This window comes from Seriola lalandi, unplaced genomic scaffold (genome assembly GCF_002814215.2).
Source record: "Seriola lalandi dorsalis isolate HSWRI2012SDOR001 ecotype SW California unplaced genomic scaffold, Sedor1 jcf7180002054208, whole genome shotgun sequence".
NCBI lineage: Eukaryota > Metazoa > Chordata > Actinopteri > Carangiformes > Carangidae > Seriola > Seriola lalandi.
The window spans coordinates 1-22,744 of record NW_019524761.1 but is presented as its reverse complement, the minus strand read 5'-3'; the positions used below and the strand labels follow the sequence as shown (position 1 = coordinate 22,744).

Here is a 22,744-nt window from a genome sequence, read left to right as displayed (position 1 = left end):
AGTTAAGGACACTTCACGTCTGGCAGTAACCTATATTTAGAAAACGCACAAGTATCACTCACTCTTACAGAATAATGGTACTGAACTGACCTACAACAAAAATAAGTACTGCAAATTTCAGGCTTCGACGCCGAGGCTGAGTGACACGGGTTTGTCTGCAAACACATTGTTATGTCAAATTTTCTGAGGAAAACAAATCACAAACAGCTCCAGTTATTTATTAATCTGCCCTTTTTTGATTTATCATTTAACCTTTGAGTCCATACAATGTCAAAAAAAAAAAAATGTGAAAAATGCTTTCCCAGAGGCGAAGTTGATATATTAAAACTTTTTGTTTTATCCGACTGACAGTTCAAAACCCTAGGTATTTATTTTTCTTTTACAGAATACTGAGAAAACCTTTGTTTCAGCTGTAATGACACTATATATACATTGCAGGCATTTAATTTTATCCTTTTATACACTAAGAATATCTGGCATATATCCAACTATATGGTATCTGTTTGGCTAATCTAACCTAATGTATGAGAAGGTTCCCATGCTTTTAACCCATGCTGCTTGTTGATGATCTTGGACACATGCTAACTACAGGAGCTAACCTCTGTGTAGTCTGATTAGAGCTCTGTTAACCGCTTAGTTGTGTAAACTTCATGTCGTGCAAGTAGATGTTCCAAGCCCAGTGGAAAAAGGAAGTAGCTAATAGCTTTAGCTTGTAAGCTAATGGTCAGGAATAGATGTAATAAAGCAAATATATAGGGTTTTGGTGAGGTTCAGGTCTCAAGGTCGCAGTACCAGTCTGGTTCAGTGGAGTCAGGTCTGAAGTTGGTTTGGGTCTTAATTTTGGGCCAGTGCAGAACTCCAGTGAGGTTAGCATTATTACCGCCACTATTATCATTGGAATTTCATGCGTCATGCTAGCTAGCTAGCTAGAGCTGACCGTTGTCTAGCAAAGAGTGGTGTGTCAAAAAAAGTGTTTACAGTTTTAAATTCAGTAATTACAGTACAGTTACTAATACAATTAACACATTGCTACTTTGATGTTTGGGGGTTATTCACTATCAGAACTTGATGGGGGGGTTAATTATCAGTTTAGCTCTGGTCCTGGATGTGCTAGCTTGACGCAGGAGCTTGAGGGAAGCGTTTAGCTTTTACCGAAAGAGGAAAAATGTGACTTCGGGTGATTACAAAGTTGACATATTCACATGTTGTGTTCTCTTAGCTGTTAGCCACCTGTATGCCCACATTCAGAAGTCACTTACTGTTATCTATGAAGGTAGGACTTTCTAGAGAGCTGTGAGCAGTTACCAAGGCTATGCTAACGTTAGCTGCTGGACGGTCAATAAATCTACAAATTTCTTGAGCTGAGTAAAGAAAGTAATAATTTGAGTGGTGTAACTCTTCACTTTTGCTTCTGAATAATAAGTAATCCTCCCATTACTTTCTGACAATCGTTTATCCTCCTTGTTTCTATGAATCTTTTACACATATTTTACTTATATCACAGCCGATAGACAAGAATCACAATCTTACTTTAGTCTCGATAATGATTTCTGCTCTTTTTTACAGGTCTCTTGTCAAGGCTTGCCTTCAGAGCCCTACCCTCCTTTCCAAAACCCTCCCCCACCCGACGCCGGCAACTACGAGGACCAGGCCTTCTACGAGAACCAGGTTCACGTGGGAGGGCGCCCCCCACAGGGTGAACTCAACATGCACCTGCAGGGCCTCAAGTCCACCGGCAACTATGTAGACTTCTACTCAGCCTCGCGGCCCTACAGTGAGCTCAACTACGAGACCAGTCACTATCCAGCCTCACCAGACTCCTGGGTGTAAGGAGAGACGAGGGTGGAGGAGGAGGAGAGAATGGATGACGGAGAAAAAAAAAGGACGGTGAAGGGGTAGTTTAAAAGGTGGAGGAGCGAAGATAAGAGGACAATTTCCCTCCCTCCCCATCCTCCCCTGTAGTTCCTGAGTAGCATCATAGGTAGCAGGATGACAGAGGGGGAGGATGGAGCGCAAGAAAGGAGACATGAGGAGAAAATCTAAGACATTACACTCCTTTCAGAGACATCTGATGGGGAAGGGGAGAGGGGACAAAAGAGGAACCAGATGCAAACGGAGGAGCGGCCATGCATGTGCATGCACACCACCAACAAAACCGACAAGACACATTTTCTCTCTGTGTTTAGTTTGTGATCAACAACTGCTAGAGAAAGGTCCAGCAGACAGAAAGACCTCATGCACCTGACGGCCTCTGGATACAGAACGTAAATGCGACGGAACGTGATGAAAGGAAAAAGCGCGACAGAAGAAGTGGGAAATATAACGGGATGAAGAAGGACGATGATGAAAGAGAAAAAACGGATCAGTGGACTCAGGGACGGAAAAGGTTTTGGATCGTGAGTGGAACGTGTGAGAGATACCCGGGAGAAACCTGTATATATGTGGTATAGCAACATGGCTTTTAGTAATGTGAAGCACAAGAAGCAGAGCTGTAGGACATGTAGAACGTCTGTCACACAAACTTTTGTTTCTTCTATGGCTTCAGCGTGATGTATCCTCCTCTGGGCAAAGAACGCTTCTGGACTTTGTCATTTGTAACGGTTTATTTTTTTTCTTTCGTTGTGTTTCTACTTTTTTAATTCTCGATTCTGGTTGTATAGTATTTGATGTACACTGTACATTTACGGAGAAGCATTGTGTACTGTACATTGCACTATTTTCTGTGTCATGTCAGGCCTTTCGCCACTGGGTCAACCTCACTTCCTCACTAACTACCCCGCCCCCGAACTCACACAAGTACACACAGTATCTGCACTCAGACTTTCAGAACTCATATCACAGCTACAGATAGATGTCAACATGTTGCTAATGTGAAACCCTGGATAGGAATTGGTTATCGAAGCATCATCTCTGGTAGGTCACGGTGCTCCTTTTACTGCCCTACAGATCGTGTTCAGACGGCACAGCTGCCAAAATAGCTGAAGAGAGAGAGAGAGGCTCAAAACAGCCGAGCCGCCTTTTTCCGTGACAAACTCTTTGGTTAACTTTGGCTTTTTTTGGCGGCTATCTTTCCACAGTAACACCACAGATCCCCCCTTTTTGTTCCCACGAGCCGTTCATTCAGGTGAACCGTGCTCATTGTGTATATAACCGTGCCAAACAAGGGTTATTTCCCCTCAGCTGACGAAGGCATGGGGAGGGGGGGGGGGGTTTAGGGGGGTGTTAAAGGGTCCAAGTTCAGCTGAAGCTTTCAGCCGAACATCCTCGCGGTTCTAACGATGCCAGTTTGTAAATGCTTTGGTTTTTCTAAACTGTGTTTTACTGGGATGAAACCCGTGTAACTGCACCAGGACCGGGGAGAAAAATTAAAAATGAAAACTTAAAAAAAAAATAAAATAAAATAAAAAGAGAGAAAAGATCACCACGGAGGGACTGTGACCGGGCTGAACCTCGCTTCCTCCAAAGTTGTACAAAATTAGTTGATTTCTGTGTTGTAAAATAATCAATGTTTGAAGTACAAAAAAAAAAAAAAAAACTTTTCTGAGAGATGGGTGGCAATTCTAACTTCATGGTAGACGAAACTGTTAATAGAGTTATGGATATATATTATATAAATATAAATATATACTTTTTATGTGCAGATGTGGATGTCACTTATAGCAGCAACATTATGGAAAAAGACTTGTAAAAAAAAAAAATACAAAAAAAAAAAAAACAGCTACATGTAGGAATTTTGTTCACATTTTATTTTCTGGTCAACACACTAAATTGTCAACTTTGTGTAGTAATGTTGTTGCTATGTGGAGTAGAGTAGACCAGGGCCCAGGGATCCACGTTGTCACTAAAGAAGTCCAAAAAAAGGTGCTACATCCGTGAGAAGTATTTCCAACATGTCTGTACTTTAACTGTGCACAGAAATGTTTGCCCCCCCCCCCCCCCCCCCCCCCCCCCCCTTCAAACGATCGATTATCAGCTATTGAGATTAGAAATGTCACAGGTGACCGTTTTTAAATCACACGACAGAACAATCACAGGTTTGTTTCCTCCCGTGCATGAAGCTCCCAATTCTGATCGATCGGTCTCATGATGCTGAAAGAGCAAAAAGAAAACCTGCACCCATGAATGCATGAGTATTTGTTGTCAGTAAATCTGAAGCTTAATGGTGATTTTTTTTTTTTACTTTATATTTCTAAGTGAGAAAGGCTAAATTGTAAAATGTGACAACAGACCCTGGTTCTCCCTACCCACTGCTGTTTAGAAGTCCTAGAGGTCATCTTCTGATGCTTGAAAAACGACTCATAATGCAAACTGTCCCCCACGAAAACACTGGATGAAAAAACAGACGTACTGTATTTGTTAGTAAGCATCTGGAAACTGACAACGTTATGTATGTCCTTGTGATCCTTAGGCAGAAAAAACCTGACTGTAAGACCTGTATGAAGATATAACATCGGTAACCTTTTTTGTTGCTAGACCAAACGTGTTTTAAAAAGAGAATTGTGAATCTTTCTATTGCCTCAAACAGATTGCAACTGCTCCAAAAAATATAAACAGACCATCAAAGAGCCTCTGATTTTGGGAGTCGTTTGTTCTCTTGTCAAAAAAATTATAATTTTTTTTAGTGTGTTTTCCAAAACGTCCTGTTTTCCACACAGCCATTGCTCTCCATCTCCTTCGCTACATTTTGCAAAGTCCCTCTCCAAGAATTGCAACTCACCTCAGACAGTTCATCCATCACAGTGAACAATCACGTTTTCGGTCAAAGTAAGGTTATTGTTGGATGTTGGGTCCAGGGAGGAACCATTTTTCAAACCTCTCCTGGGGGAGTCAGATGCAGTCAAGGCCGCTTAAAGGTGCCCTGTGTGGTTTTCTTATACTGCGGTTTACATTCAGTGCTATTTACAAAAATGCACTGTGCACCGTTTAAGGGGGGGCAGACGTTTAAGAGGGAACCGAATGGTTAGAGCGCACACCGCATGGCCTCACATGCCCCGAGCAGCGAGCCCCCGGTTCCACTCCTGGCTGGCGGGACAATTTTCTACACGTCCTTCTCCCTTAATTTCCTGTCCGTCTCTACTGACTCTATCAAATAAAGACATAAAAGTGAAGAGAACGGGCTCAGGACCAAGTCAAAACAATCCCTCCTATACTACATTTTTTCGTAATAATGATGTGTGCACTGGTCGTGCTCCAGTTTAGGAATGCTACTAAAATATAACGAAGCTGACATCTACACGGTGTGTTCTGTTCTTACCTGGGAACTTGGAGGCAACAGAGGCCCGACAGAAAGTGTTTGCCGCAAGGCTCCCATTTGGCCACGCTGACAGCTGACTGACAGCTGACTGACAGCTGACTGACAGCTCAAACAGCCTCTCCAGTTTGCTGTGAGAGATAGCCAGAGGTGCTGTGGACCGGTGACAGAGACCGAGACACGTCTAATTAAAAAAAAACAAAAAAAAAAAAAAAAACCCCCCCCCCCCCCAAACACCTTACATACTGTAAATATAAGGTGTTGTTTCTCATCAGAAAGCTGAGACGAGAAGAAGAGAAGAGATAAACGTACACAGGTGAGTGTTGGCGTGTGTGCATGCCTGTACATACCTGTGGGCATGTGTGTAATTGGGTCATGAGCGCTCCCTGGTGGTCATTAGAGCAACTGCACCGTAGGTCAGGGTGGCAGCCATTTTAGTCTCTCAGGCCTGTTGTGCTCGGCTCTGTCTGCAGATAGATCACCTCACCACGGGAGATTTTTATCAGTGCGAGGTGGGATCAGGTCACGGTGGTTCCCAAGACAGATGTCTCCAAACGTCTCTGCCGACAACAGCCAGGGTTTAGGTCAAGTCGGAGATTCTTGCAGTGATTCAGAGCTCTGTAAATCATTTTGTATTTACTACCAACCCTGATCACTTCAAAGTTTTATCAGCTGTGTTGTACCCTTGATATACATACTTTTACATTTCATCATCATCATCATCATCATCTAATCACATGTCTAATGCAATTGCCTATTACATATGCGCTCAAAATTAATTTACTTTCTAAAGCGGAATCTAATTTTTAGGGGGAATAAAAACATAATTTAATCAGTATCTTTAGTCAGAGTTACACTTTAGTCAATCCAGCACTGAAGTTGAAATTGGTTATTAGTAGTAGTGTCACAAAGAAATTAGATTAAGGAAAATAAAGATTCTATGTAAACCTCTGCTGTACTGTTATATACTTACAACCATGTTTAGTTTCCTTGATACAGATGATAGGTGATATTGTATTTGTTTCTTTATTGTAAGGAACTCTCTCTCCTCTTATTAAATCATGTTTTTAGTATAATTTTATTCATAATTTTAAAATAAATACAGATGAGTTTCTTAAATCTGGAGCAACATGCCGAGCAGTCGGCAGCAGGTTTTCAGCCCTGAATACTGTCTGCAGGTCAGTGTGGCATGTCTCCGCTGCTCATTAAGCTGATGGCTCTGAGTGGACGGTAATAAGAGAAGGCAACTCTGATGAGTGTATCAGCATATTTATCAGCTCCTCTCCGTTCTCATATTGATTTTGTCAGCTGGACAGTGGCAAGACGCTGTTGAGAGACTTCAGTAGGAAAAATTAAGCTGCAGCAGATATCACGGTGAGGGGAACAGAAAAGTGTATCTAGTAGTAGTAGTAGTATCTAGTTACACCCTAGATACTAACAGGCTCCAGTCCACTTCAGTCCACCGTGGTCCAGTCCAGATCCAAAACTGGATTTTACTGACAGATTAAATATTAAAGGGACATTTAGTAAAAAAAAAAAATTAATCTTCATTTGAATTTATTTCTTGTTGTTTTTGTTTTTTGCTTGTAGTTTGTACCGATGTTAACCTTCCCAAAAGTTAATGGGACCCGAGGGGACGGCTAAACCAACAATTTTGTTCCAGTTCCTCTTTGTTGCCACTAGAGGGCAAAAAACCTTATATGTCTGCAGTGAGTATGTTTTTTCTCATTTATCTTTAATGGAGATTTTCACACAAAATGATCCACAATTGTTACTTTTTCTCACTGATCTTTTTTTTTTTTTTTTTTTTTTTTTTTTTTTTTTTTTTAGGAATATATCTGTATCTTATAACAGCTACAAATGTTTTTTTGTTTTTTTTCATAACTGACATTACAATAATGAAATGTATTACAATGCAAAATTCAAATTCACATGTTGTCACACAGGAGCAGCTAACGGTGGCCCTCCTGTACTCACAGAGCAGGAGATGTATATATATGTATATATATATATATATATATAGTACGCGACAGTGGCACCAAACAGTGGACTATCTCGTGATTATTTTGGAAGTCAACAAGTCACAGTTTAGCACTAAGCTGTTTATTTTTGGCTCTGCTATTCAAATTCTCCACAAAGCCCTTCCAAAGCCTGTGTGAGCTGGCTCCTCAGCTCAGCTGTAACATAAGCGCTTCCCTTTGCATCCCCTGCAAATACCTGTTGTACTATGCGTCAGTGTAAAATGGCTTCTGGGCTTTCTCCTGCGCGCTCAGCGATGCTTTCCTGTGGCAATCTCGCCGTAGCAGCCAGTCACCAATCTTCATTTGGCCGTGTCGGAGCTCTCCTCTGCATCCTGGTAAAATCCCTCTGACTGGTTGTCACCTTCCTGCCTTTTCAAGACCCATTTCTGCCCGTTTGATATCCCTCTTTTAACAAATTTTACTATCAAATTCCACTTTCTTCCACCTTTTACCTTTTACCTTATACATCCTTTACTCTTCCCAACTCAGCATGGTGTCCTGTCTTATTGCTGTTTAACACTTCTCCTGATTAGTCTGATATAAATGACATTTATATATTACCAAACTGCAACAGCAAATATGCTTTTTTTTAGGTAATGTAATTGCAACTACTTCTCCCGGGCAGACCGGACGCAGCAGTGTCTCGGTATCGGACAGTGACGAGCCGAGCCGCCCGGGCTAGTTAGCATGCTAACTTCAGTGACAGACATAAAGGCCAAACAAGAGGGTTGCTTTCCACCTGACATAAACCAGCCAACCATTATGTGTCCTACAAAATGTATTTGCTGTTGCAGTTTAATTTGTAGGAGACAGGGTTGCAGTTATCTCCACCTCTCCCATGTTCTTGTGTTTTTCTAAGGGTTCAGTGTTTTTTTTTACGGGTTCAGAATTAGCAGCAAAAGTGTCAGTACCGTTTCCAAACAACCACACTTTAAAGGCCTCAGTATATTTCACCTGGAGTGTTTGACGGATGGTCGACTGGCTGTGGAAACACCCAACTGTTGAGCAGCGTGTGCATACTGGTTTATGCAGACACCCTATGTAGTACAAGCACAACCTTGAGTGTGTCTGCAACCTTTTTAAAACTATATCAGGCCTTTTAGACTAAACTTTTTCCCACCCCAGATATTTATATTTATATTTATACGAGGGAAAATACATCTTGTGACAAATTCAAGGTCATTAGCACAGAAATTGCCTATAGCAGCCTGTAAACTCATATAATTAATGCGGTCCACTGCGCTGGACCCTCTGACTAGCTCTTCATTTGAAGCAAGCTGAAGCCCTTACACTTGGTTTTCTTTTGTCTCTTTTTGCCACATGTCATTGTCACATACATTAAAGCTGCCAGCGTGGAGAAAATGATTTCTGCCAGCATTCAAGCAGAAGCTATAAACACTGTTCTGTAGATTTCTTCTCCCTGAGATCCTGTGTCTCCCACATTGCATCACAAATGATGTTTTACAAACGTGTCAACTCAAGTAGAAACAAGGCAACAAATTCAACAAAGTCGGCAAACTCAGAAAACAAGAGATGAAAATTTGGAGTTCATTCATTAATTTTAAAGTACTTCACCACTGTGAATTGTAAGAGCCATGCGAGTGTTTTCCACACGCCCGAGCTCTTTGAAGATGCAGCAAGCCATGTCCTACTTTGTCCTCTTCCCCTTTATCCCCTCACCACCTCCTCAGAAGTAACAGCCTTTTCCTCTCCTCCTCCTTCCTCCTCTCTATTCTCTTCATCTTGTAATCCCACTTGGGTACCTGCAGCTGGTTGCGGTTACTGCTCCGCTTGAATTTTTGTGGTGTAAAGTTTGGAGCCGGGGCTTTGCAGAGCCTCACTTTGGGCACCACGATGCCCGGCCGCACGCTGCTTCTCCTCAGCATGTTGAGCGGCAGGAGACTGGCTCGTCTCATGGCCACCGTGGACGCTGCGGCCACGTTGCTGAACAGCTGGGGCTGGAGGCTGGCCCTCCGATCCCTCGCCTTGGGGATGAGTAGAACCCGCGAGTTCTGGAAAAATATCCTGTAGTTGTTGAGTCTGTCCGGGCCCAGGCGCTTCAGCTCGGCCACCCGTTGCCTCCTCAGAATCTCCTGCACGGCTTGGCGACGCTTCCGACGCACGGTGGGCTGCCCGGAGACACCGTGCGGCAAGCTATGGCAATGAACGGGCTGGAGATACTGGTGGTGATCTGGACCATGTGGTCCAGAACGCCATCATCCACGGGGTTTACCTTGTTGTTGATGTAAAACCTATAGGGGCAGCAGGAGAGAAGGTTGATCAAACGCCTCCAGCAGGACTTTCGCTCTTGGGCCTGGGCCAACAGCTCCTGCACAAGAAGATCAAACGTTGTAGTTTAGAAGAAACATATTTCGAATCCGCGTTTTGAATTTCTCACAGAGACATAAAAGCATTCAGTAATAAGAATATAGACATAATGAACATGTTAACCTCCAACATGGGCCACTCCCGATTGAAGGAGTCACAGAACTGCTCAGCGCAGGGCTTCAACATCAGCCGCTGCATTAGATAAGCCGTCTCGTATCGACCAGTGAAGAGAGCCCACTCCCTGGGTGTCATTCTGCGGCCGTTGTCCCGTGCCTGAATATCACTTCCTGGAAGCACGAGGATTCATGGAGACGTTACAGCTGTACTGTAATCTGCTATACATTTGTACACTGATTCGCTACATCAGATGTGATTTCTACCCTAAAATGTGTCTTAAGTTAAACACACCAGCCAGCATGAGGGACCTGACACACTCGGCGCGGCCCTGCATGGCGGCCTTCATCAAAGCCGTGAAGCCGTGACAGTTCCTCCTCTCGATGTCCAGCCCAGGGAAGTAGTTCAGCAGGTAATTAGAGATGAAAATATGACCTGCAGACGGGACAGAAACATGGACATGTCGGTCTTATGTAAGCTGGAGTTTCTACGTACAGTGGCACAGGTAAAGCTCGCCAGTCCGCACAGACATGCCAGTGGCGCAGCTTAATGGAAATGTTGGTCAGTGGGTCAATCCACCATTTTGGTCCAGACGGAAATATCTCCACAGCTACTGGAGGGCTAAGACAGTCTAAGCCAAGGCGGCGAACGTTTTAAATGTTACCTACTCAATAATCAGCATGCTAACAATAGCATACAGCTCAAAGCGTCACTGTGCCAGAGTACAGCCTTGCAGAGCTGCTTAGACCCAAAGGCTTGTTAATAATGAGTAATGTGTGCGTTTGAATCAGTGTCAACCTGTTGCGGTCTCACTGGTCAGAATTTGGCAAATTTATTTCCCCCGTTCACAGCAGCTTCATGCTGTTCACTGTATCAAGACATTTGTACATCATTTGGGAAAATCAGGAAAGTTGCCCAGGAAAAAAAGAAATCCTCCTAAACCTGCATCATATTCTGAATGTAATTGTTCTCTGTCTCCATCGTTCTGAAACCACGACTCATTTTCACTACTGTCACATAAAAAGAGGCACAGATTTAATGTTTAAAGGACAAATCTACATTTAAATCCAGACCATAATAATATGTGCCGCTCTAACTGAGCAGACATGAATCCACAACAAGGTCTTCACGACTCTGAACTGAATATGAGGCTGAAAGAAGAACATAATGATATTACATTTCTTTAAAGAATAGCATCAAAGGATAAACATCATGGACTCTCTCAGCTCCTCTCATCTCTCCATGGAAACGTCCTGCTGACTGCTTCTGCTGCTCTGCTCGTATTCATCCAGTCAAGTCCAGTGTAATCCCAGAACACGTGTGAAAAATTACATCATTTTCAAGTTTACAACATTATCTTAATAGTGACTTTAATATTTATAATTTTGGCTATTTGGTTATTTTTCCAGAAGCTTTGAGGATGGAGCGGTAATAATCATGGAGGAGAATCCAGCCCTTTTTTTTAACAATTCACATTTCTTATTCCTGAGCCCAGAACAAACTGCTGAGTATCTGTGAACGTGCTGAACTCTCCTCTAAAGTAAGAAACCAAAGGGAGAACCTTAAAAGTGCAACATCATCCCAGTTTGCTCTAATACAATAAATGTTAAGCTTTATATCCAATTCAACATCTGGATGACAGCTGTTAGGAGGAACTCTACTTAGTGGATCAAAGTCACTTCAGCTTTATAACTTCAGCTATTATCCACAATATCAATGTGTGTCACTCAGTTTTAGTCAATTCTCTGAGAAGCTGCTCGGCCAAAACTGAATACTTCACTTACAAATATACTGATACTAATCACTTGCACATACATGCATACTATCGGGCATATACTGTACATACATGTTTACATACAGTTGCAAGGGAAACCCGGTTTTGGTGTTGTTTGGCCGCTGTGGGACACCGTAGTTTTTAGGATCGTTCCGTACGGGACGCCATCTTTGTTTAATGTTTTCTTCTCTCATGGTACAAGGTAAGCAGTGTTAACAGCAGCCTGCATCATCTTACAATAACTTCATTTAAACCACACTTCCAGTCTTTCTGTTAAAACTGTGTATAAACAACATGTAGGTTAACAGTTTGCCATGGCTCTGAGACGTGAGCAGTTGTATTTCCTGTCTTGAGGTTGTTTGTAATATTAGCTAGCCGGCTAGCTTTCTGTGCTTCACTGCAGCAGTTGATCAGTGGAAACAGTGTGGGATGTCTGAGCTGGTTGGTTACAGGAAGGCATGTTATTCATCTGCTAGTTACTCAGCAGTTAGTGATGGCTTCTCTCTCTCGGTCAGTGTTTTTGTAACTTCAGTGTAGAGGATTGTGATGTCTGCTGTCATGATAGTATGCATGTATGTATGCAAGTACAAATGTTTACCATGTTTTTACATGTGAATCTGATTCGACAATGACAGTCCAATCACAGTGTCCAACTGTTCACTGAGCTAATAATGGTAAGTGTAATGAATTTTAATTAAAAATGTTACTCATGACTGTATTGTGAACAGCTGCCTAAAATGACTTGGTTTTCCCTGCAATAGAAAGTTTGTTTTAATGCAGGTCTAGCTTCTATATTAATACTGTGAAAGTATCAAAGCCTCAGTCCACAGAGAAACGCACTCAGCCTGTATTCAGAAACTGAGCCTTAAAATCTGCCGTGAGGACTTCTGTAACTTTATGATGTCACAATAAAGAAAAAAATGTAAAAATGGGTCATAATCACCTTCTGCACAGACGATGTTGATTATATTATTTTTTACAGGAGGACAGTCGCCCACTAATACATCTCCTTATGGATCAAAACTTCAAATAAAACACAGGAGAAGTGTAAAATATGGGACCTTTAAACAATATTCTGCTATTTTTTTTATTTTTTATCATCCTTCAAACAAAGGTTAAAGTGTAAATAATACTGACTTTTTGCCCTTGTAATCCACGCAAATGACAAACTAATTCATAAGCACAGATTAATATCAGACACACAGAAAAGTTATGAACGCAAGTGAATAAATGTAGTAACTCAAGTTCAAACTTAATTTGAGAGCACAAATTATTGCACAAATTAGTTTCTTATATCCCCCAGCGACACTTACTGTCGAGGACAAACGTAAATATTCATGTAAACAGCAATTTAGCGACTTTCTATTGGAAAAATAGAATCTAAATAATGTCTAGCTCTGTCACCCTCAGACCAAGTTCTGTGCAGAAGTTGCGTCCTGATTTCAGACTTTGTCAGCCACTTCGGGGATTGGATAAATAGCCTAACTTGACTGTGACTAATGGAACTTGAAGTCAAACTGCAGCTTTTTACCATTCAGCACGGCGTCTTCAATGTTCACAACCTGAGTTCCTGACTGACCTGACCGAGTAAATCTCGTCTAAATCCAATGCTAATGGAACAGTCTGATCTCCTGAAATTCCTTGAAGTGAGCATAATGCAGAATTTTAGCACGCAATGGGAATCCATTATGCAGACAGAGCAAGGAACAGAAGCATGGTTGAATGGAGGTGAAGAGGATGGTTAATACTAGAATGTGACCTCAGTGGATTTAAGTCCCAAACCGTTGTCCGCTTTCTACCTAGTAAAATGTTTCAGGGAAAGTTTTATCCTCTCATCCAGTTGACCACATTTTCTGCAGTCATGTAGACTCACAGTCTGGGTCACCTGCCCCCCCCCCCGAGGTGTTGCAGAGTACTTTGTCAAGAAAGGGGATCAATACTTCTTTTAATGAAGCAGAAAATGAAGAGTAGTCTGCAGCTATTCATCACAGGCCACAGTGAGCCATTCATCATCGTTAGCAGATGAGAGGCCGGGGCGCTATGTCTGATACATGTGGCTGCATCGTTATGAAATTACTTACGATGGTACTTTCCAAAGCCAGCAAATAACAGTGATCCCTGCGAGCACCAGACCTCATAATAACGCTCCGAGCTTTAATTTGGACCAATTTAGAAACTCAATTCTCTGCAATAAAAATTCTACCACTGTAAATTATGCATCTAAAGTAGTGTGGGAGAAAACGACACATAAGCGCATGCAAGGCAACATGTCTCGCTGAGAGCGATTAGACATTAGCTTATTACATCATGAGGAACATTACATAAGGTAAAACGGTCTGTAAAACAACATTGAGATGGTTTTTGCTACTTAGATCCACAAATAAATCTTCTTATGGATCAACACTTGGGAAAAGTATAAAAATGGGACCTTTAAAGTGATAAGAGTTGATATTTGTCCACATAGAACTTGTGTCTGGATTTGAATCAGGAGCCATAACAATGAAACTGCTCCACATCGTAGTAAATGGAGGTTCAGACTCAAACTCAGTAAACTCTCCATCATCTCTACAGAATCTTTTTATGGATCCCCTGTCAAAGCGCATCAGCGTGGCTCTGTCTCACTCACAGAGATACTTGCAACAGATGATTTCATTTGCTTTGACTGAGTTTCTACTTTCACCGTCGGCATGTAGAAATTTCACTCACTCAGTGCATGAATAGTGAATTGATTTTTTTTAAAAATGCTTTTCTTTATGTATGAGGCCGGTCTAAGTTTAAGCTTGTCTGGTACAAGTCTTTCCGCTTCGATCGGAAAAGAGAGCAATGCCACTTAAAGCGAGATTATACTTTTGTGAAACAGCTGCTACAAATGGCAATTGCAGGGTTTTAGCGCTCTGAATACAAGGTTCTTTTGATTAAAGTAAAACAACAATTTGGGTTTTAGTTTGTTTTTATTCTTTGCTCCAATCATTGGTTTTATAAGTTGTGATAATGTTGTATTTACCACAGCAATTACTGAAAACTCAGAATGCAGCAAAATCAGTAAAAAATTATTATATTTCAAAGGCGAACGGTAAAATTAAAGTTCATCATGAAAATCATCATCGTTTAGAGACTTGATGGTTCAGCTTTAGCTCAGCCAAACAGAGTGGCAGCTAATCTGTTGGCAAATCTACCAACTTTGATTGTTTGATTGTCATGCATGTTTCCCTGTTGGACCAAGTTGTAGCAGCATCTCAGCAATTAATTTGGTGAGAGTCAGTGTTAGAACTGATGGGCTGTTTTTATATGGATTAAAGAAACGATACTCTGTGTTAATTAATGAGCTTGAGACGTGCTGATGGATGGATTTTCATACCTTCAGACAGAGCCAGGCTAGCACTTTCCCCCCCGTTTTCAGTTTTTATGCTAAGCTAAATTAGCAGGTTGCTGGTGGTATCTTAATTTTTTTTACCATACAGACATGACAGTGGTATCAATCCTCTCATCTAACTCTCAGCAAGAAAGCAAACGAATATATTTCCCAAACTGTTGATTGATTCCTTTAACTAAATGATCTCAATAAAATACAGTCTGTACTTGCTCTCACAGCTTTAGGTCTCATTAGGCAGATAAGTGATAACACCTGTGCTGCTGGACCCTGGCGACAGTGGAGAGTTAACAATGCTCCTGGTGTAAGGAGGCTTCCCGTGATTGTTTCATTTGTTTACAATAACTATATCGGCAACAGTTTAAATGTTCTGAAATAATACACAAAGGTAATCAGGGTGGGTTTACCTGCTTGTGCAGCAGTAATGAGAGCGGTGTTGCCCTCATTATCCTGCCAGTTGACATCCAGATACGGGCAGTAAGAGAGGGCGATGACCACGTCCACGTAGCCATGGTAACACGCCATAATCAGACCAGACTGAAAAACAAAAACAAAAGAGTGCTTGAGTCTCGGCTTCCCACTTATGTCTGTGATTGATTCTAGCTCTTAAAAACACCAGTAATTTTGTTTCTCTGGGCTACAGTGAAACTTTTTTTTTTTTTTTTTACAGATTCACAGTCATATTTCCCCACAGGAGAAAATCATTGCGGCAAATTCTCATAAAAAGAAATAAAGCTTCTCGGTCATCCCGCCTGCGAGCATGGTAAGAGGCTGCTTTTCACAGTGTGTGCCAAAGAGATAGAGACACTGTAATAGACTGTTAACTCAGATTTAACGTGGGTTTACAGCTGGAGTGATCAGTGACCAAACACTAAACTGTCCAAACTGCTACTGGTTGATTTTCCTCTGATTTAAAAGGGTAATAACTATTATATCAGAGTAAATTACTCTGATATGGACCTGAGAAGAGAAAAACATGCTATTGCTGCATGAGGACGCACCGTCTGTAGACGGGCCACACAATTGATTGTTAATGGTTAATAGAGGGGGAAATGGAGCATGTGGTGAGTAATTTGGGTTAAAGTTTGTTGTCTGTTGTTTATACTTCACAAGGTTTTTTTCATAAATCTTGATGAAGTGACATGTTAATAGGAACACTTGGCCTCGCTTCACTGATAATTATCTTATTACTTATTTTACAGTTCCACAAAGCATTAGCGCCATTAGCGTTAGCATTAGCTAGCAGCTATCGTGCCAGCATTATACATTGATGGATGAATTAAGCGTTTTCAGCATAAGACAAAATAGCAAAATAAAATGTAATAAAAGGGACTGAATACTTTTACATGCACTGCATGTCTAACTGATTGATCTGTCAAACTGACAGCTGCTTCCCACCAGAGAGTTTCTCTAGGATGAGGTGTAATGTATGTTATGTACACTTGTATTCATGCATGATAACTCATTTTTGCAGAAAAATTGCAAAATGTCATTAAATGCTCATTTACAATGGTTTTGTATAGTGTGTCTTTGCATGATGACTTTTCATTAATTCTTTCTGACTCTTTTTGTAAAATATGACACTGAGTCTTAACATTAACAATATTATTATGTATATTAATATTTATCTTTATTTATGTCATCTCTGACTGGATATTTACTATAACATTGTACGTGGAGAAGTGCTAGTTGTCGTTCCCTCACCAAAACAAAAAAATCAACACAATAAATTAGTGAATAAATAAGATTTCATAAAAATAAAACAATTTTTCATGGTGGAGTCTCATGTTATCAAATGATAAATACATGAACCGTGGAACCTTTCTTTCACTTATTTAGTATATATTGTGCATTATGACATATTCCTTACTATTACCACCTGTAAGAGATGAGTTGGCTGTTCCAGTGACTGAACAGGACAGATGAAGATAACTGAGTGTAGCCTACATGTAGAAAATACCAATTATGCTGTAAACAGCAAATGGAGTGAATGATTACAATAACTCAATGGTAAAGAAATGACACCAGGTATCTGGTTGACACAGATATATCTAGAGCATTGAAAAGCATAAATTCAAATAAATGATTTCCAAACTTATCCTGTAGGCTGACAATGTGTGAGATGATCTGCACTGTAAATGGACATGATAATATAGTATAATACATAATGACTGATAATGATTAAACACACTTGCCCCCATTACAAACCAGGTGAACTTTGAAACATCTAGGTCGATGTAATGACTCTCCTGAACAAAAAGGAACTGAAACCAGTGGTGGGGGAGCAGACAGGTGAATTTTCTTCTTTCAGGAATATTGACAAGCATAAAGAAACATGAATGCCAAAGTTTCATCCATTAAAATGTGTGAGCTGGTGATGCACAAGATAACTGCTGCACAGTTGGTTCTAATACAACAGATATTAAATGTGACAGCCAGTTTGCAGTCATCTACCAATTAACGGTTCCTCTTTTGCTCTGCTGCTGTGCAAAGTGATTCAGCAGTGCTCTGAATCAATGAGAGGTTTTCCCACAGGGACCCAACACTCAAGAGGGTGGTCCTTCATTTAGCTCAGCAGAGTCATGTTCTCATAGAAACAACCACTGAAAGCCATTTAAACATCTCAATATCTCAGTAGCAAACAACCTCATGTCATGACACAGAACATGGCAGTATATGCTACATGTGTCACCAGGTGTACTGAGTGTCCTGAAAAACATTACTGTCAAACTATTCCAGGACAATCCCTCTGTCTGCCTCAGCTCTATTAGCATACAGTATCTCTTTTAGCCAGTCCTCAGTTCAGTGTCTTAGCGAGCCTTTTAAAAGCTGACCCTGATGCCAAGCTGCTTGTTGACATTGTCACTGTGCAGTTTACACTCCCCATCTGTCACTGGAGCTTTAACCAACTGCTCTGAACCCACCTTCTAGATTTGACTATCAATGGAGCCGCACTGGGATTAGCTAGCCTGAACGTAAAACCTGATGAGACAGTGAGAAAAACTGCCGGGTTCACCCGGGGTCAAAGTGTTGTTTGTGCTTCATTGTACTTTTACGTTACATACCAGAACACGTCTTAGTTATTAAACTTAAAGTGACCGGTTATGGGATAGTATGTATCAGAAACACTGACACTTTTATAGAAGTTTTACATCCTAGACATAATGATTTTTTTGCTTTGTTGTTCTTTGATCTCTGACTCACATAGTTGTTGTTGTCCTAACGCTGCAAGTCCACACCAGGTACACAGCTGTACATTGACTCTAACCAAGGAAGGACTGTAGCAGTGACTGCATGTTTACTTAATTTTATTAATTACTGTTTAATATTTTGCAAACCACGCTATGTTGCTTCAGATTTTTTAAAATCCATTGTAACTGTAATACAAACAATCCTGCGCATTGTTTGGTTCAATTGACTTTCAAAAGATCTCAAGTTTGTTAATAAATTTGTCCTTTGTTTTTTCACAGTCAGATGTTTTGATCTGACTCTCCAGCCAATAAGACTTTCTGCTGTGCAAGAACTAGAGAGTAAATATCAGTGGTTTCCATTCATATGAAAATCAACTGTCTGACTTGCTTTAGTTGTTTAATCTATCATAATGAATTTTTGCCAAAGTGATATTGTTTTAATGTGCCAGTGCAGCCTATTAAGATCCATTTGGATTTAAACTAGATTGGTAATTGGTAAATTAATGGAACTCAATGGCTATCTGTAAAGTGGTAAAAAGTCATTCTTAAAACCTGAAAACCCTCAGAATTCATTGGTAAACGGTCAAGACTGCTAAATGTACATGATTTGTATAACCAAAACTTATGAAACACTGGTTCAATCCTTTGAGGATGATGCTCATGGATCATCATGTATTTTCAAATGTTATAACCACTGTGAGCAAACTGAAGCTTCCAATGTTAAACACTGGGATTGTGTAGACTTTTCTGGTCCTGCTATCTGAAAGTCAAACATTTCATTAAAATGCATTGAGCCACCTACTCTTCTGTTCCTATCTGTCTCCCTCACTTCCTCTTCAGTGACTCCTTGTCTGATCATAATCTTGACGATGATGGCGTTGTTCTCGCAGCAGGCCTTGAAGAAGGAGATGGGCTCGGGGCTGTCAGGGCTCGGGGAACGGTACATTTGAGAGGCGACAGAACTATCGAGGGGATAGAAAGAATCGTCTGAAGCGATGCTACGCGTGTCCGAGTGATCCGGCAGGGCCTCAAAGTCCAACTCCTCGAACTCTTGGTAGATATCATCCTCATCTTCCCAATAGTTCCGTGTGTAATCAACTTCAGCGTCCTCATGATCATCCTCCTCTGATACTTCACACCCATCTTTGTCAACCGTAGAGAAGGACATGACAGGTGTATCCATCGCCACTTTACTGGTCCTACACTCAGTCTCACTGAGTCCATCTCGTCCAGCCACTCCATTCACTTTAACCTTTGAACCTTCAGCTTGTTCCTCTGTTATTAACACCATTTAAACCCTACCCTGCCCCACACACTTTTTTAAAATCCTTGTGGGGCGCCAGCACAACTCTAGAAGGACCTAGAGTTTATGTCTACTGGCCCGCCACAATACAGTGTCTCATACTACTTGATGGAAGATTGAATCCTGTCAGGTTCTTGTATTCTATATCCGTTTTTGTCTCTGTCGGGTTTCCCAAGAGACAAGGGTCACCAGAGATCACAGGCCAGGCATAAGATCATTGCCAGCCATCTGTCATTGTCAAATACATCATCTCACTTAACCATAGACTTAAAGATTCCCCAGAACTCCACAAGACAATGTCACCAAGACAGGTTTGATTATAGGCATGATTTCTCCGTACTCATGAAGTGACCAAAGATAGTCAATAAAAATGAAATGTCACAGGTTTTCCTCTTCAATGACTTTATCAACGTCACATTTTCTAATGAATTGAGTTTGATAAACCCAAGAGTATCCATGATTTACAAACTGTAGAAAAGTCACGCTGAGTCTTCACAAAGGAATCAAAAGCCTCGTCTGTCACATTGAATAATCATGGCAGCAGAACCGAGAACAGCCAGTTTGAATTCCTGAATCCTTGAAGTCTTAATGAGAAGTTAAAGTGGAAGTTGTCCTCCGGAAAGTAGAACAGGCAGCCGTCTTGGTTCGAAACAGTAACAGAAACTAATCCTGTGTTTCCCTGTGGAGAAACACTGGTCTCCCTTTGATGATGGCCGGCAATGGGATGAGAGACATTCTCTTGAACTGACGCATGATAATCCCTTTAGTCTCTCTCTCTCTAGCTCCAGCTCTTCTGTTGCGTTCCTCTCCCCAGTGACAGGAGAGCTTGAATGTTTTCTGTTGGAATACAAGAAACTGTAAAATTGAATGGTACAAGCTCAGAGGGAATGTCTTAACCTTTATAGAAATTTCTCTCTTTATATCTGTATGTTTTACATAGGAACAATAGAAGGAGATAAGCCAAGGGAACCAGTGTTTTATACCACTAAACGCAGAGAATAAAGATAAAAGCAACAAATGTAGAGACAGTCCTAAAATGCATGCCAAAGTTTACACCGACATTCATTTATTACCTTTGTTCTGACAGAGATATCCTCATTCTCTAAAAGAACTAATGTCATTAGTGCAACTGCTCAAGCTGACCCTACCCCCTTTGGTTTAATCTACTCCTGCACTTAACACTGCTATCTTAAATTGGATTTCTCACCCATGTGACTCCACTTGTATACGGGATACCAAGGGTGTAAGTTTGGTCTCAACATTGGAAGGGACACAACAATGGCGCCACCCTTCCAAGACAAAGAGATTGGCTCAACCAAATGGTTTATTAGCATAAAACCTTAGCATATAAGATCTGAATTAAGATTAAGGAAACTAACTGCATAAAGTTGATAATATTAAATATCTTGGTGTATGGCTTGATTCTGAACTTTCATTCAAATAAACCATTAATCATGTCTTACATAAAATCAACTCTTAATATAGTAAGTCATGAAAACGTCATATTATAGTGACGAATGAAAACATTGTTGTATGGTGAGGTTAAAAAGTCATTAGAATGACATTGTAAAGTAAAGAATAAAAAATGATTAAAACATAATACTATAATAAGGCATTAAAAGTCATGTAAGCGTGATAGTGGAGTAAGGCACAAAAACATTGTACTATAGGTAGGCATAAGAACTCATAAAAATGTAATATAGTAAGGCATAAAACGTGATAAAATTTTCAAAATATAGTGAAGCATAAAAATGTCATAAAAGGTCATAGTATAATGAGACATGAAAACAGCATAGTATAGTAATACATAAGAGGCATAAAAATGTCATGCTATAGTAAGGCATGAAAATTCATAGTAAGGCATAAAAAGTCATAAAAACATCATAGTATAGTAAGGCATGAAGGTCAAAAATTCGTCATAATGAGGCATAAAAAGGCATAAAATCGGCATAGTATAATAAGGCATCAAAATTCATAAAAATATCATTGTATAATATGACATAAAAGCGTCATAAAAACGTCATAGTATAGTAAGGCATAAAAAGTCATAGTATATTAAGGCATAAAAAGTCATAAAACACGTCATAGTATAGTAAGGCAAAAAAGTTATAAAAACGAAATAGTATAAAAAGTTATAAAAACGAAATAGTAAAAAAAGTAATAAAAACGTCATAGTATTGTGAGGCATAAAAAGTAATTAAAATGTCATAGTATGAAAATTCATAAAAACATCATAGTATAGTAAGGCATGGAAAGTCATAGTATAGTAAGGCATAAAAAGTCATTTTAAAGTAAGGCATAAAAAGTCATAGTATAGTAACGCATGAAAAGTCATGAGAACGTCATAGTGTAGTAAGCCATAAAACATCACAGTATAGCAAGGCATAAAAACGTCATAATATAGTAAGGCATGAAAAGTCATAAAAAATCATAGCATAGTAAGGCATGAAACATCATAGTATAGTAAGGCATAAAAAGTAATAAAAACGTCATAGTATAGTAAGGCATAAAAAGTCATAAAAACGTCATAGTATAATAAGGCATAAAAAGTCATAAAAACGACATTGTATAGTAAGGCAGAAAAAGTCATAAAAAGGTCATAGTATAATAAGGCATACAAAGTCATAAAAATGACATAGTATAAAATGTCATAAAAACGTCATACTATTGTAAGGCATAAAAAGTCATGAAAACATCATAGTATAGTAAGGCATAAAGAGTCATAAAAACGACATAGTAAAGTAAGGCATGAAAAGTCATAGTATAGTAAGGCATGAAAAGTCATGAAAATATCATAGTATAGTAAGGGATGAAAAGTCATAGTATAGTAAGGCATAAAAAGTCATAAAAAAGTCATAGTATAGTAAGGCATAAAAAGTCATAAAAAAGTCATAGTATAGTAAGGCATGAAAACTCATAGTATAGTAAGGCATAAAAAGTCATAAAATGGTCACAGTATAGTAAGGCATAAAAAGTCATAAAAAAGTCATAGTATAGTAAGGCATGAAAAGTCATAAAAAAGTCATAGTATAGTAAGGCATTAAAAGTCATAAAAAAGTCTTAGTATAGTAAGGCATGAAAAGTCATATTATAGTAAGGCATAAAAAGTCATAGTATAGTAAGGCATGAAAAGTTATATTATAATAAGGCTCGAAAAGTCATAAAAATGTCATAGTATAGTAAGGGATGAAAAGTCATAGTATATGAAGGGATAAAAAGTCATAAAAAAGTCATAGTATAGTAAGGCATAAAAAGTCATAAAAAAGTCATAGTATAGTAAGGCATAAAAAGTCATAAAAAAGTCATAGTATAGTAAGGCATGAAAACTCATAGTATAGTAAGGCATAAAAAGTCATAAAATGGTCACAGTATAGTAAGGCATAAAAAGTCAT

General features: G+C 39.9%; 2 protein-coding genes across 4 annotated transcripts in view; one reads left to right on the top strand and one right to left on the bottom strand.

Annotated features, from left to right (window-relative positions):
* The window catches only part of ctnnd2b (catenin (cadherin-associated protein), delta 2b), a 159,641-nt gene extending 155,075 nt beyond the window's left edge, over window positions 1-4,566 (top strand). For all 3 annotated transcript variants that reach the window (XM_087173420.1, XM_087173422.1, XM_087173421.1), the window contains one exon: window positions 1,567-4,566. In XM_087173420.1, the coding sequence (XP_087029546.1) occupies window positions 1,567-1,830 (264 nt within the window). In that variant the 3' untranslated portion in view covers window positions 1,831-4,566. The remainder of the gene's footprint in view (window positions 1-1,566) is intronic.
* Window positions 4,567-6,684: 2,118 nt separating this feature from the next.
* On the bottom strand, window positions 6,685-19,658 carry LOC111653442 (ankyrin repeat domain-containing protein 33B-like). Its single transcript, XM_087173423.1, is given in 6 exon segments — window positions 6,685-9,385; window positions 9,388-9,601; window positions 9,724-9,887; window positions 10,009-10,149; window positions 15,266-15,395; window positions 18,852-19,658. Coding segments are annotated over 6 exon segments (1,575 nt in total). The 5' UTR covers window positions 19,341-19,658; the 3' UTR covers window positions 6,685-8,948.
* Window positions 19,659-22,744: the final 3,086 nt, after the last annotated feature.